This window comes from Schistocerca piceifrons, chromosome 2 (genome assembly GCF_021461385.2).
Source record: "Schistocerca piceifrons isolate TAMUIC-IGC-003096 chromosome 2, iqSchPice1.1, whole genome shotgun sequence".
In the NCBI taxonomy this organism is placed as follows: Eukaryota; Metazoa; Arthropoda; class Insecta; order Orthoptera; family Acrididae; genus Schistocerca; species Schistocerca piceifrons.
In genome coordinates, this window is record NC_060139.1 from 189,361,040 (window position 1) to 189,377,762 (window position 16,723).

A 16,723-nucleotide genomic window follows, 5' to 3' on the forward strand; every position below is an offset into this window, starting at 1 on the left:
GTGGGCTGTCGAGAAATTGAAGAAAATCTTGTTCCACACTGTTTCAAACTTCTGGCCGAGTTTACATCCCAAGAGTGAAACATGGCGGGGTACGGCGGTGATTTGGGCAGAAGTGCCGTGGTATTCCATGGGCCCAGTGATTACTGTGCAAGGTCGCATTACTGCCAATAATTATGTGATCATTTTGACTGATAAATCCATCCCATGGTACAATGCTTTTTCTCCATTGGCGATGCCGTTTTCCAAGACGACACAGCCCTTGTTCACTCATTCAGGACTGGTTTTATGCGCACGAGGATGAATTTCCACATCCCCCCTAGCCACCACAGCCAGCAGATCTCAGTATTATTTAGCCTTTATGGTATAATTTGGAGAGAAGAGCATGTGATCGCTATCCATCTCCACCATCGTTATCTGAAATTTTCTCTATTTTGCAGGAAGAGTGGTGTAAGATACCCTTGAAAATCATCCGTTCTGAAATGAGTGGAAACTGTTCAATACGTCAAAGAAAAAAATGGTTCAAATGGCTCTGAGCACTATGGGACTTAACATTTGAGGTCATCCGTCCCCTAGAACTTGGAACTACTTAAACCTAACTTACCTAAGGTCATCACACACATCCATGTCCGAGGCAGGATTCGAACCTGCGACAGTAGCGGTCGCGCAGTTCCAGACTGAAGCGCCTAGAACCGCTCGGCCACAGCGGCCGCCCATACGTCAACGGTTTTCCTACACTGTATTAGGCACGGTGGTAATGTGTTGCTTTATTGGCGTATCCGCAGTTTTGTCCACCCACTGAAGTCACAAAACTTCTACTGTGTTGGGTTAGATTTATCAGTACCAATCCGTATCACAAAGCCAAAGTTGTGTATATGTGGTGTACACTTCTTTTAATAGACGATTGACATTGTAATCGTGATTACTGACTAGTTATTATGTTTCCGAGGTATTGTCCTGGGAAGAGTGTGTAGCAAGTGTGTAAGCAGACCACTTCCATATAACCACATATAACTGTTAGAGAGTGATCGCTTCCTGTTGCATTTACTGGACACCTCTCTTAGGTAACACAATAGTGCGAATACTAGACATTACAATATTAATAGAAATTAATGTCTTTGTATAAGGAATTCTTATTTGACTTACCTTCTTGTTTGGTTTTAGGTGATGTGTTTGATCAAAATAATAGGTGAAGTCTGAAAGTTTTTTCTGTTTTTATTCTTTACTGGGAAAAGAAAGATTCCCCGTTACGTTTTATTACCTTTAATTATACGTTAACACTGAATTATTCTGTACATTGAGTCAGTGAAGCTTAATAAAACTGACTACATAAAGTTTACGAGATGAAAATGTACAGGCGTTTAAAAATTGGTTATACAAAAATAACCTTTAATTGTGAAAAAGGTAAATAACTTTCAGAAATGCCTGAAACAGCACTGAATGCAGTTTATCCTCAAGTTTTATTTACAAATGTTCAACGTGGCTAGCATATGTAACACGACAAACGTCCCATCTGCAAGATTATACGTCAAAATCTTATGCTTGAAAATGGCTTAATGCCGAAATTACAACCGCAAAATAAAAGCCTGAAAGCTGAAAGGCAGATGAAATCAATAAAAAAATCAACGATTACTGTTGGAACAGCTCATTCGCGCGTGACACCTAACGGGAACGTCGGGAACTAACAATATTAGGAGGGAATAGAACTCGAAGATATACTGCAAGCAGTGTTGCAACAAACATTTCTGTAAGTTATTTCCCGGTTCATAATTGAAGGTTACTTTTGTATAAATAATTTATAAACACCCTGTATTTTACTCTATTATGACAAAAGTTGGCTTACCTCTTCCTTTCCCCTCACCTGTCAGTCGTGATTACTGAAGTTGTGTTGAAACTGTATCCCTTGGTGCGGAACAGCGTGATTATTGAACTTGTCTTGAACCTGTATCCATTGGATCGAAATGCAGTTTAAACTTCTGTTTAAAAAGTTTTTAAAATGACATTTGACGAGGATTCTTTTAAGAAATAGATGAAATCAACACGAAAAAACCCTTTATTCATCATTTAGCAGAGATCAAACAGCTAACATAGAACAGATATGCGCCTGATGCGCGACCATGTAAATCAATGGCGAGACTGTTTTCTTACAACTTCTTGCCCACTACTATCATACACGAACAAGGTAAAATTGTTTTAGACTCTCCAGAATAACCATCCTGTTCCTCTCCTGTTCCATTCAGTTCACACGTGCAATGAAACGTGTCGTTGGTAAAGTCTTCTAATATGCTGTTCAGTAACGCGTTCAGGGAGATGAGTAATTCTGAAAACAAGAAATTTTTCTCATGAGCCACATCCTTTGTTTAGAAAACAGTGCACAATTTATTGACATCACATGCTCTTTCTTTCAAAACACAAAAAAGTGAGAGTCAAACCCATGCTAAAATCAATATTTCAATTTTTAAAATAACATATACTAACCACGAGCAAACATACTACTTAGGGAAAGGCAAGATAACAAAAGGAATGTATCAACCAAGTAAATTTTTCATGTATTTATTTCGGATACAATTCTTTCCCAAATAATCAGCATTAAAATATGAGTTTCAAATAATCTTATTAACTAACTGGTTTGTGCCCACACTCCACACTTACGAAGCTATTTACAGTATCAACAAAATTTAGTTGTATTAAAATATCACTTTCACTTCTTTTCCTTCAGTAATGTTCCAAATTTATTTTTAATGCTAATCTGTATCTGCATTCCTTGAACTCTGCAGCTACATTTCTTTTTATGATAAGACAACATCTGGTATCTCCGTTTTCTTCTTCTCTCTATTGGGTACGAGCTTTCTCAGAGTTATGCCATAAGTGCAATTCCTCTGATAATTATTCTGCATAAATCGCATTTTCAGCAGTACAAAGCAACATTCCAAGATTTACATATGTCCTCAGTGGCGTTGGGGGAAAATGTAATTTTTATGTGGAGGAAATTGAAATAAGGACTTCTCTAAATTCTTTATTTCACGTTGTTATACCTTTACAGATATGTTTTTTAATCTTATGCACTGTTATATGTATGTTTAAGGTAGGACAGATACATTTAATGTGTTGGTGTCAATTTATTTTTAAAACGTAGCGAGAGTAGTACAGGGTAATTTTTCGTTTCTCGCTGTCATCACAGTCTAAGACAGGGAGCCTAATGCACAGTCAATTATCAGTAACTTTTTATTATACAGATTAGTGTTATAAGTTGAAATACCAAGCTGAGACACTGAACTGACATATTATTACTACATATACATATTTCTTGAGGGTATATTCGTTCTGTCGTTGCAACTACAAAAAATCTGTTTTCTCACGAGACGCGTTCCGCTTTATTGACGTAAAGCATCATCAGTGGTCTGTAATTAAGTTATTTATATTGTGATTTGTTTTAACATCGAAGAACAGTTCTTTAACAATATGTTGTTTTTTACTTTACGTTGATTTTCACTTGATTTCTCGCCTACATCAGGAAATACCGCGTGCTACTACTTCAGTGATGGTTTTCTTTTTTAGACATTGATAGAGGTGGCTTAGTTTTTACTTGCTCTGCAGCACTATGCACGTTTTATGTTTTACACAGCACACTTTTTCGTACACCATTTTTTCTGTTTGTTTTTGTACTACTAAGTATGAATTGTGACTTGTGTTTTGTAGTGTTCCCAACATAACTAGTGTGTCTTTGACCTACACTCTTTTTTATGGTTTACTGTATGTGTGTAATTGTATTTAATTATGTTGCTATGTAAGCGTAGTGAAGGAATAGTGACAGAGGCTTTTTTTGGGAGGGGGAGGGGGAAGCCATGTTGAGTGGACGTAAGTGTACAGTAGCGTGATGGAGCGTGAGTTGGAGGACAAGGTGAAGAGCAAGAATTGGAATGAAATTAGGCGTGGGGCGAGGGGTTGGGTGAGAAAGTGGGAGAGGGTAGATGAAATATTGCAAACCAGTCTTTATACAAAATAATTGATGAAATTACATGAAAAAGAAAAGAGCCTTTTCCATCTCTCATCCTCTCCCACTCTCTCACCCATCTCTCCCGCCCCCCTCTCCTCAACTTCATTTCACTTCTTGCTCCTGACGTTGTCCTTCAACTCACACACCATCACATTACTACACTCTTATGTCCACTCACCATGGCATTCCCCTCCCCCACCCAAAAAACACCAGCATTATTCCTTCACTACTCTTACACAGTATTTAAACATACGGCAACATAATTAAATAGAATTACACTCATACAATAGAATATAAAAAAGAGCATTGCTCAAAGACACACTAGTTATGTTGGGAACACTACAAAACACAAGCCACAAAACATATTTAGTAGTATAAAAACAAACAGAAATAGTGGTGCGAGAAAGTCTATCTATGTATCTATATCCGAATCCCGCTCCAGCTGCTGGCGGGTCTGGTTGCTGACGAGTCTTCTCCATTTGGCTCGGTCCTCCCACCACTTTTCTTCCTAGACTTGCTGCCAGGTCACACCTCTCCTTTCCACAGATATTTTCACTCCAATTTTCCACTGTGTTCTTGGGCGCCCCCTAGGTCTTTAGCCCATCCATTTTAAGTTCTTTCATACTTTTGGGGAGTCTCTGCCCATGCATCCTCTTAACATGCCCATACCATCTTAATCTCTTTCTTTCAATTTCTTCTCTCATACTTTCTTGTTTCAGGTCCTTTCTAATCTCTACATTCCTTACTCTGTCCATTCTTGTTTTCCCCTTAACTGCTCTGAGAAATTTCATTTCCCCTGCTTGCAGTCTGCTCCAGTCCCTTTCGGTCATTGTCCATGTTTCTCCACCATAGGTGACAATAGGGAAGTAATAATTCTTATACATAAGGAGTTTTGCTCTTTCTGAAACTTCATTATTCCAAATCAGGTGTTTTATTGTTTGGTAGAAATTTCCTCCCTTCTGTAACCTCGTATTAATTTCGTTAGTTATTCTTCCATTCCTAGATATTTCACTCCCTAAATAAGTTTTTTTCTGTTTTTATTCTTTACTAGGGAAAGAAAGATTACCCGTTACGTTTTATTACCTTTCATTATATGTTAACACTGGATTATTCTCTATATTGCGTCAGTGGTGCGAAAAAGTGTGCAGTGTAAAACATAAAAAGTGCATAGTGCTGCAGAGCAACCAAAAATTAGGTCACAGCTATCAATGTCTAAACAAGAAAAACATCAACGAAGTGCTAGCAGACGGTATTTCCCGATGTAGGCGAGAAATCAAGCGAAAATCACCGTGAGTAGAAAACAACATATTGTTAAAGAACTGTTCTTTGATCTTAAAACAAATCAAAATGTAAATAAATTACAGACCACTGATGATGCTTTACGTCAATAAAGCGAAACGCGTCTGGTGAAAAAAAAATTCGCATTTTTTGTAGCTGTAACGACAGAACGAAAACACCCTCAACAATTGTAAAGAAACTGCGGGCAATATGGCCACACAACTGAAGAGTTTAATATTTGTTGACACATATCTTCCTTTTATTTTATACGGATGCCACACTGGGGGCTTATTAAAGGATTTCCATTGTTGTGTAGTAATATATACAGATTCTTTATTTTTTTCATCATGGCAGCGACAACAGCAGCCGTTACAAAATTGTCTTCAATGAAAAACAGCCCACAGTTGCACTAAATTGTGTTTATTCTAAACCTTGACCATGGTTTCTGCTATAATAATATAACTTTCTTCAGAAGTCATATACACTAATAAATGAAAAATGTCTTATCCCAGCGGCTGTGTCAAGACCAATAAAACAATTTCAACAGACATTAGTCTGTTTCGAACATAAGTAAAATTACATGTGGCACTGTATCTCCTCACGCCACTACCTCTATTATACTGGGCGCACGGCCTTGACGCAGCCGCTGGACTAAGACATTTTTCATTATTAGTGTGTATGACTTCTGAAGAAGACTATATTATTATAGCAGAAACCATGGTCAAGGTTTAGAATAAACATAATTTAGTGCAACTGTGGGCTGTTTTTCATTCAAGACAATATACATATTCTTTTAGTTCCACGCTTAAAACTAATAAATCCTGTAATTACCAACGACAGCGGAGTCTACATACCTAGTCATAGAAAACCAGAAAATTCCGAACAAGTACGGAAGGCAGTTCTTTCACGGCTGGAAAGAATTGAAAGCAGAATTTTCCTTTTTATTAGACGCTATGAAACTGTACAGAGTAGTGCATAACTGTAAGTTCTTTCTGTTCAGTTCACCTCGGAAATGTGAATTACGTGATACAATTGTTGGAGTTGTGTGCAGGTTTACGCACCACGGCTAAATTCAGTGCGCAAAGCTGGTAGCCTCACGTCGACACATTGTTCTTGCGCCATTCCTGCAGCCATTAAACGATGTCTGAAAAGGGAGTCCTTTAATTTTTAATTATTCGCTTTTGTATATTTGGTATTATCTTGAGTGTAATTTTTAGGTAATATTAATTACGCTAAGAATTATATGAAATTATCGTATGGAGAAGAAGAAAAACTCCCGTAGCAGCCCCTATTAGCCAGCTAGATGAGATTCAAAATAATTTGCCAGGTCTGACCTTGACCATGCGGACTCTGTTGACAACATAGGAGCAGACCAAGACAGAATTACTAGCAAAGATCGAACAGTCGTCCAAAGCCAAGATGATATAAAGGTAGAATAATGAAACCAAATTAAAGAGATTTCATATCGTCAGGAAGATTCTACGCATGCACAAGAGCTAGCTCAATCAGATCTTGCTAGACCGTACAGAATTTAACAACGAACTAGGAGAAAATAATCTCCGAGCAGTTCGACTGCTATTGCACTGTTGTGAAGCGAGAAATGACTCTGTGGTTCACTAAGAAAGATACTCAGATCATCAGAGTTGTTAAAAACAAATTTACCACTTGGCAGAGCAAATAGTAAGCTAAGAGCATGGTACCTCTGCAAGATTACAGGACAGAAACAAATAAATATATTAGCGGGATAGTATCTAACCAGGTCAACTTGTTAAAGAAAGAACAGGAGACTCGTGTAAAGATCATTGATAACGAACTAAAATATGTAGATCTTAAGAAGAATTCCCTGACATGTGATAAAATTCTTGTTTTATTGATACACAACCGGTTTCACGACCTAAAACCCAGTGGCAGTGGAATTTTCTTATCATGCCTTTCAACAGCTGCGGATGCCCAGAATATATAACACTTTGTGCAGAAATGTAGAAGATTCTGTTGCTTCAGAAATAAGAGAGTGGCACGAATTGATAGTGAAGTAACACTTCTGTGAAACAAGACTTGAGTCAGATTAACCAGATCACTGAAACAGATAGCTCATCGAATAGTTTTGGTACTCACGTGACTAGTCCAAGTGATAGGTTTGTGCTGCAATCTGGATCTAGTTCACAACCCAAGAACATGAAATTACGAACCCTGAAGCAATCTATGGACTGGATATCACTGTGATTATAGAGAAAAATATTATCTGCTACCATCAATTTAACAGTGGAGAAGAAAAGTGCCCATCTAACGGCGCTGAAATGAAGTGCAAAAAAGCGAATTTGTCAGTAGTTTTATTAACGGCGATGCGAATCTTTGGGCAACTGAAGCTTCATGTACCTGTGCAAGTCGAGAAAGCATTCTTAACTAATTAGTGGTCACGTGATAGACAGAAGCACCATAAAGAGGTCTTCAATCTTGAACCATACCGTAAGTGCCAAGGTAGCTTAAGTGCTACTCCAAACAGTGCATAAACAAAACCAAGTACTGAAAAAAGGGATAACAAGTCACAATGTGTTACACATGCTTAAAGCAAAACTACTCGTTCACACCAGGGAAAAGTTAATTAATACACCAGATGAGGATCTGGAAGTACACACATGTTTAGAGAAAACAGAACACCTTGAACGTCTAGAGATAGATCATTCATATTCACTGGACATGTACATTAGTATGTTCTGCAGAAATGATTAACATTTCAGTCACCTCGGTTCAGCATGTGCCCCCTTGTCTAGTAGGCATAGGGTCCGCCATGGAGCTGATAACTTCTACATCTACATCTACATCCATACTCCGCAAGCCACCTGGCGGTGTGTGGCGGAGGGTACCTTGAGTACCTCTATCGGTTCTCCCTTCTATTCCATTCTCGTATTGTTCGAGGAAAGAAGGATTGTCGGTATGCCTCTGTGTGGGCTCTAATCTCTCTGATTTTATCCTCATGGTCTCTTCGCGAGATATACGTAGGAGGGAGCAACATACTGCTTGACTCTTCGGTGAAGGTATGTTCTCGAAACTTTGACAAAAGCCCGTACCGAGCTACTGAGCGTCTCTCCTGCAGAGTCTTCCACTGGAGTTTATCTATCATCTCCGTAACGCTTTCGCGATTACTAAATGATCCTGTAACGAAGCGCGCTGCTCTCCGTTGGATCTTCTCTATCTCTTCTACCAACCCTATCTGGTACGGATCCCACACTGCTGAGCAGTATTCAAGCAGTGGACGAACAAGCGTACTGTAACCTACTTCCTTTGTTTTCGGATTGCATTTCCTTAGGATTCTTCCAATGAATCTCAGTCTGGCATCTGCTTTACCGACGATCAACATTATATGATCATTCCATTTTAAATCACTCCTAATGCGTACTCCCAGATAATTTATGGTATTAACTGCTTCCAGTTGCTGACCTGCTATTTTGTAGCTAAATGATAAAGGATCTATCTTTCTGTGTATTCGCAGCACATTACACTTGTCTACATTGAGATTCAATTGCCATTCCCTGCACCATGCGTCAATTCGCTGCAGATCCTCCTGCATTTCAGTACAATTTTCCATTGTTACAACCTCTCGATACACCACAGCATCATCCGCAAAAAGCCTCAGTGAACTTCCGATGCCATCCACAAGGTCATTTATGTATATTGTGAATAGCAACGGTCCTATGACACTCCCCTGCGGCACACCTGAAATCACTCTTACTTCGGAAGACTTCTCTCCATTGAGAATGACATGCTGCGTCCTGTTATCTAGGAACTCCTCAATACAATCACACAGTTGGTCTGATAGTCCATATGCTCTTACTTTGTTCATTAAACGACTGTGGGGAACCGTATCGAACGCCTTGCGGAAGTCAAGAAACACGGCATCTACCAGTGAACCCGTATCTATGGCCCTCTGAATCTCGTGGACGAATAGCGCGAGCTGGGTTTCACATGACCGTTTTTTTCGAAACCCATGCTGATTCCTACAGAGTAGATTTCTAGTCTCCAGAAAAGTCATTATACTCGAACACAATACGTGTTCCAAAATTCTACAACTGATCGACGTTAGAGATATAGGTCTATAGTTCTCCACATCTGCTCGACGTCCCTTCTTGAAAACGGGGATGACCTGTGCCCTTTTCCAATCCTTTGGAACGCTACGCTCTTCTAGAGACCTACGGTACACCGCTGCAAGAAGGGGGGCAAGTTCCTTCGCGTACTCTGTGTAAAATTGAACTGGTATCCCATCAGGTCCAGAGGCCTTTCCTCTTTTGAGCGATTTTAATTGTTTCTCTATCCCTCTGTCGTCTATTTCGATATCTACCATTTTGTCATCTGTGCGACATCATCATGTGTGATGATATCGACGCGTATAAGGCGCGAATGGCGTTCTGCGATATAGCTATTAATGCTGCATTCACGTGGTTCCGAAGTTCATGTGTTGTGTTTGGCATTAAGTCACAGCGCAGCACCCGTCGTCTCGCCATATCCCACACATTTTCGATTGGCGACAAGTCTGGTGATACCTCTCAAATTTGGCAGGTGGCGATGGGAGATCCATCATAGCACAAGATACTAAGACTGTTTTCTTCCCTTCTTAATACACCTCACGGCATAAGCAAGGCGAAATTCATGTCACTATATTTTATGAGTGTTACAAGAAATGTCATTGTACATTTCGTTTCTTTGCATACTTGACATTCCATTACAGTTTTGCTGGATAGGCCCTTTCTCTTATGTCCTCGCTAAACGTAGGCTAAGTGATTTTTCACTATTACAGTATTTACATTTAGCGACAGAAAAAAGCTGTTAAGAAAGCTACCACTTACTAACCAAATTTTACCGTTATTTTTCATTGTTTACAACACCCCCATCTGTTTTATTTTCAGTAAGATGTTTCAACCTGCGTTTTGAAGCGCTGTCTGGTGAACTTTTAGGCCTAACCTCACTTCATTGTGGCGTAACAATTTCTTCATTTTTACGATGTCCAATAACATGCTTGTGTTGATTGCCGTAACATTTACGACTGCAATTAAACTTCTTCGTTTTTAGGATTTTATTATGTAAAATGGCTAAAATATGCGGCCACAATAACAAGTTTACGACACGAATGCATACGAAAAGCATAAAAAACTTAAGCAATCTGCTTGTATCGAAAGTAATATCGATTCTCCTGATAGTACAGTCGACAGTTCCTTCAAGGATAATACACAAACGAGCTGCTATGGAAATAGCGGTGCCAAAATCAAAGAACGAGACACTTTAGGCAATGTTTTGTGTTTGACAGTAGTGTAAGAGCTAGGCGTTCAGATTTGATATCTGCTTTAGCAAGGCAGTTAAACACGAAAATGATGAGGTACTACAGATGAAGTACATAATTTTTGTAATTAGGAAGAATAATAGATATTTATTAAATAAAAAATCACATTTTCTGGGCCCTTATGACATCCAGGTGCGCTTAATTATAATTACACTTTAGTAGGTACGCGATGTTTAGTTACATGTATACTTTTCATTGTGTGTAAATATAAGATGTATTTATGCGATGTGGTAACTAGAGTGGCCGTTAAGTAATTAGACATCACAAGGTCACACCTGCTCTCTGCAGTCCCACGGCGCTATGTGCTGTGATTCCCGCGCTTCATAGCTTTGTTGTATTGTTAACAGGGCAGCTAGTCAGCATAAGATGAATGTTCAACGTTTCTGTGGAATATCATGTGTTCATGGATACTTTCATTCTTCGGTGGAACGGTGCACTGACGTCTGTTTGGTAGTGAGCGAAATGCAAGAGCGAAGGCCTACTCATAGTGGTCCTCCGGTCAGACTGCGTAAAGAATAAAAAGGCATTCGAAACCAATCTGAAATTAACGTATCGAAGGTGCTCAAGTTTTTTTACTGATCACGCCAATAGTGAAGAAGCTGTGAAAAATAAATTTTGTGCAAGTTCATAAAATGACAGCAAAACCTTGTGGTATATCCGAATCGACTGAATTCTGTATTAACATTGCAGTAACATAGGCAGAATCTTTAGAAGTGAGCACGCTGGTTTCATTCTCCAAGGATAGGATGTAAACGAAATCGTAAATTACGGGATTTGGCGATTTTGACAAAAAGTTAGTGTGTAGAACTGTACTTCGATACTACGACAGAGGAGAGTAGCCGACGGCTAGAAAAGTACAAGGTAATCTCCGTGAAAAAATTAATTATTCTTTTTAATTATTCTTGCTCGGTGATCTCGGGTCTTTGTCTTTTCCTCTCACTTGGTTTCTGATTCTGAAAGTGAAATGGTGGACGAAAATTTGCAGTACAGTGCAGAGGCATTGCAGCAGTAAGAACGATGTTTTGTGTAAAATGTGCATACTGCATGCTGGGACAAGAGGCTTGTAGTATACTTCGGTATGACTTGGGTCTCAAAGAACCATACGCAAAAATACGCTTTTCTCGTCTTAAAGGAAATATTTGCCTGAAAGTACCTACAGTTACTTTTGTGTAGCGTGCATCGGCGATTTGGGTGATGGGTGGAATAACGAGCTGCAAACAAAAAAAATTGGGGTAGAGATAATCTTGCTCGTATTAAGGCGAGCCATCGGATCTAAAAATCCTTTCTCGTTGGAAGTTTCTACAAGGCCCAGCAGGACTCAAACTCATCAGAGGCAACATTTGTCGTTACACACAGGCGGAACAGTTTCATACTTATGGTACTTCATTTATGGTCTCAGAATACTTTTATGCTTTCACAATAAAATATGTATCACATGCATCTATAAAGTTTGAGAATGTTCACAAATTATTATCAGTTCAAATATATCAAACGTTCTGTTTTTATCACAGTTTGAAGTAAGAAAATTTTCTTCCACAAAATTTCTTGTAACGCTATTTTTTCTCGTGGGCAACTGCCTTGCCGCAGTGGGTACACCGGTTCCTGTGAGGTCACCGAAGTTAAGCGCTGTCGGGTGTGGCCGGCACTTGGATGGGTGACCATGCAGGCGGCCATGCGCTGTTGCCATTTTTCGGAGTGCATTCAGCCTCGTGATGCCAATTGAGGAGCTACTTGACCGAATAGTAGCGGCTCCGCTCAAAGAAAATCATCGTAACGACCAGGAGAGTAGTGTGCTGGCCACATGCCCCTCCTATCTGCATCCTCAACTGAGGATGACACGGCGGTCGGATCGTCCCGATGGGCCACTTGTGACCTGAAGATGGAGTGCTATTTTTTCTCGTGGTACCTGGCAAGAATCTTCCTTTGGAAAGTACACCATCACATTCTAGACTAAAAATAGAAATATCTAATTTATTTCCTGAATTTTACAAACATTTGAAACTATCACTAACTGGAAATGCTTAGAACAGTGAGATGAAATTGAGATGTCTATTTTCATGACGGTCGCTACAGCGTGTGTATAATGCAGTGGCAGAGTTAATGTAAAATATTAGTCGATTTCCATGCAAGTGATTTTGTTTATGGCCAGTATGGTTAGAATAATTTCAACGTTGTGCCAATAATGCAAATAAACACAAATGTGACAAAAACTTTGAAGGTTTCAGGTGATGATACGGAAAGCAAGAGGGTGTATCTCTATTTATAATAGGTCAATTGCTACACGTGGTGTGCGATACACTCACTATCTTGGTGGTGGTGACTCCAAACGCTTCAATAGTGTTGTAGCTGCTAAACCACATGGCGAAACTGAAATTAGAAACATGGAATGTATAGGAGATGTGTAGAAGAGATGGGAGCAAGATTTACGAAACTTTGCAAGGACATTATAGGAAAACGACTCTCTTTAGCCAAAACAGAGTAGCCATGTAGATGTAGACAACAGACTCAATATCCCTGTCTGGGTCCGTGATCTACATCTACAGCTACATGGCTTCTCTGCATATCACACTTTAGGGCCTGGCAGAAGGTTCATCGAACCACCTTCACAATAAAGCTCAATTATTCCACTCTGAAAGCGCGCGGGAAAACCGCACACCTATATCTATCCGTACGAGCTTTGGTTTCCCTTTTATATTGTGTTGATAGTTTCTCCCTATGTACATCAGCGTTAGCAAAATATTTTTGCGTTTGGAAGATAAAAGCTACTAACTGAAATTTCGTGAGAAGACCCCACCGCAACGATAATCGCCTTTATTTTAATGTTGTCCACCCCAAATCCTGTATCATGTCCGTGACACTCTATCCTATTTCTCAATAATACAAAATGTGTTGTTCTTCTCTGAACTTTCTCGATGTACTCCTTTAATCCTGTCTGGTAAGCATCCCACACCGTGCAGCACTACTCCAAAAGAGGGCGGACAAGTGTAGCGTAAGCAGTCTCTTTAATAGGTCTATTGCATCTTCTAAATAATCTGCCAATAAACCGCAGTCTTTGGTTCACCTTCAGCACAATAATTTCTGTTTGTTCTTTCCAATTTAAGTTGCTCTTAATTGTAATTCCCAGGTATTTAGTTGAATTTAAAGCCTTTAGATATGATTGATACATAGTGTAACTGAAATTTAGCGGATTCCTTTTAGCACTCATGTAGATAACCTCGCACTTTTCGATATTTAGGGTCAGTTGCCAAATATCTGATCTTCTGGTACCTTTAGTAGACGATACACGACAGCATTACCTACAGAAGACCTAAGATGGCTGCTCAGATTGTTTCCTAAATCATTTACTTAGATAAGGAACAACCGAGGGACTATAACACCCCCTTGGGGAAGGCCAGAAATCACGTCAGTTTTACTTGGTGGCCTTCCGTCAGTTACTATGAACTGTGACAGGAAATCAAGAGCCCAGTTGCATTAACTGAGACGATATTCTACAAGCAAGCAATTTAATTACAAGCCGCTTGTGAGGTACAGCGTCGAAGCCTTCTGGAAATCTAGAAATATGAAATCAATTTGAAAGCTTTTGTCGGTAGCACTCAACACTTCGTGTGAGTAAAAAGCTAGTTCTGTTTCACAAGAACGTTGTCTTCTAAATCCGTATTGACTAAGCGTCAATAGACCGTTCTCTTCGAGGCAGTTCATAAAGTTCGAACACAATACATGTTCCAAAATCGTAAAGCATATCGACGTTAATGATATGGGTCCGTACTTCAGCGGATTACTAATATAGTCTTTCTTGAATATTTTTCCAGTCTTTGGGTACGGAGCTTTCGACGAGCCAGTGGTTTTATTTAGTTGTGTTGTAGCGATCGTGGTTAGTAACTCTGTTTTAGCAGCACTATCGCCAATAGCACGTCCATTGCTATCGCGCAGAGAATACCGGGGGCAGACGGCTTTTATTGTGTCTTGCCGCTAGCAAACTTTACGTATGAACGGAATCTCCTTGGATTTTCTGTCAGGTTTCGAGTCAAAATTTCTTTGAGGAGCCTATTATCACTATCTCGCATTGAAGTTCAAATGGTTCAAATGGCTCTGAGCACTATGGGGCTCAACTGCTGTGGTCATAAGTCCCCTAGAACTTAGAACTACTTAAACCTAACTGACCTAAGGACATCACACACATCCATGCCCGAGGCAGGATTCGAACCTGCGACCGTAGCGGTCGTGTGGTTCCAGACTGTAGCGCCTTTAACCGCTCGGCCACTCCGGCCGGCTCGCATTGAAGTCCGCGCTAACTTCCGAGCTTCTGTAAAATATCGCCAATAGGTTTTGAACGCTATGGATTATTCCTATGGCAGTCGGTTACTTTAGCTCTCTGAAGGGTTCTGCGTGTTGACGAAGGAAGAACTTGCATGTTGTTTACTCGTCAGTTTACGTGCAAGCAATATGCATACACTCCTGGAAATTGAAATAAGAACACCGTGAATTCATTGTCCCAGGAAGGGGAAACTTTATTGACACATTCCTGGGGTCAGATACATCACATGATCACACTGACAGAACCACAGGCACATAGACACAGGCAACAGAGCATGCACAATGTCGGCACTAGTACAGTGTATATCCACCTTTCGCAGCAATGCAGGCTGCTATTCTCCCATGGAGACGATCGTAGAGATGCTGGATGTAGTCCTGTGGAACGGCTTGCCATGCCATTTCCACCTGGCGCCTCAGTTGGACCAGCGTTCGTGCTGGACGTGCAGACCGCGTGAGACGACGCTTCATCCTGTCCCAAACATGCTCAATGGGGGACAGATCCGGAGATCTTGCTGGCCAGGGTAGTTGACTTACACCTTCTAGAGCACGTTGGGTGGCACGGGATACATGCGGACGTGCATTGTCCTGTTGGAACAGCAAGTTCCCTTGCCGGTCTAGGAATGGTAGAACGATGGGTTCGATGACGGTTTGGATGTACCGTGCACTATTCAGTGTCCCCTCGACGATCACCAGTGGTGTACGGCCAGTGTAGGAGATCGCTCCCCACACCATGATGCCGGGTGTTGGCCCTGTGTGCCTCGGTCGTATGCAATCCTGATTGTGGCGCTCACCTGCACGGCGCCAAACACGCACACGACCATCATTGGCACCAAGGCAGAAGCGACTCTCATCGCTGAAGACGACACGTCTCCATTCGTCCCTCCATTTACGCCTGTCGCGACACCACTGGAGGCGGGCTGCACGACGTTGGGGCGTGAGCGGAAGACGGCCTAACGGTGTGCGGGACCGTAGCCCAGCTTCATGGAGACGGTTGCGATTGGTCCTCGCCGATACCCCAGGAGCAACAGTGTCCCTAATTTGCTGGGAAGTGGCGGTGCGGTCCCCTACGGCACTGCGTAGGATCCTACGGTCTTGGCGTGCATCCGTGCGTCGCTGCGGTCCGGTCCCAGGTCGACCGGCACGTGCACCTTCCGCCGACCACTGTCGACAACATCGATGTACTGTGGAGACCTCACGCCCCACGTGTTGAGCAATTCGGCGGTACGTCCACCCGGCCTCCCGCATGCCCACTATACGCCCTCGCTCAAAGTCCGTCAACTGCACATACGGTTTACGTCCACGCTGTCGCGGCATGCTACCAGTGTTAAAGACTGCGATGGAGCTCCGTATGCCACGGCAAACTGGCTGACACTGACGGCGGCGGTGCACAAATGCTGCGCAGCTAGCGCCATTCGACGGCCAACACCGCGGTTCCTGGTGTGTCCGCTGTGCCGTGCGTGTGATCATTGCTTGTACAGCCCTGTCGCAGTGTCCGGAGCAAGTATGGTGGGTCTGACACACCGGTGTCAATGTGTTCTTTTTTCCATTTCCAGGAGTGTATATACAGAGGTGATTTTGTGAAATATTTTCATGGTAGGTGATTCAATGATGGGCGTACACTCACTTTGCCACAAAGATGATACTAATATGAAATATGCCGTAGCTGAAATAACGTATAAATAGACTAGATATTAAAACGACTACAACATGATGATACTGACATGAAATACGCCCTGGCTGAAATAAGGTATAAGTAGAATACATATTAAAACGACCACAACATGTATATACCAGATAGCAAACAT

At 41.1% G+C, this 16,723-nt stretch overlaps 1 protein-coding gene across 1 annotated transcript in view; it reads right to left on the bottom strand.

Moving 5' to 3' along the window:
• Window positions 1-2,072: 2,072 nt before the first annotated feature.
• Window positions 2,073-16,723, bottom strand: part of LOC124776308 — a 212,799-nt gene continuing 198,148 nt past the window's right edge. The window contains exon 7 of the mRNA XM_047251240.1: window positions 2,073-2,317. Coding sequence (XP_047107196.1) covers window positions 2,142-2,317 — 176 coding nt within the window. The 3' untranslated portion in view covers window positions 2,073-2,141. The remainder of the gene's footprint in view (window positions 2,318-16,723) is intronic.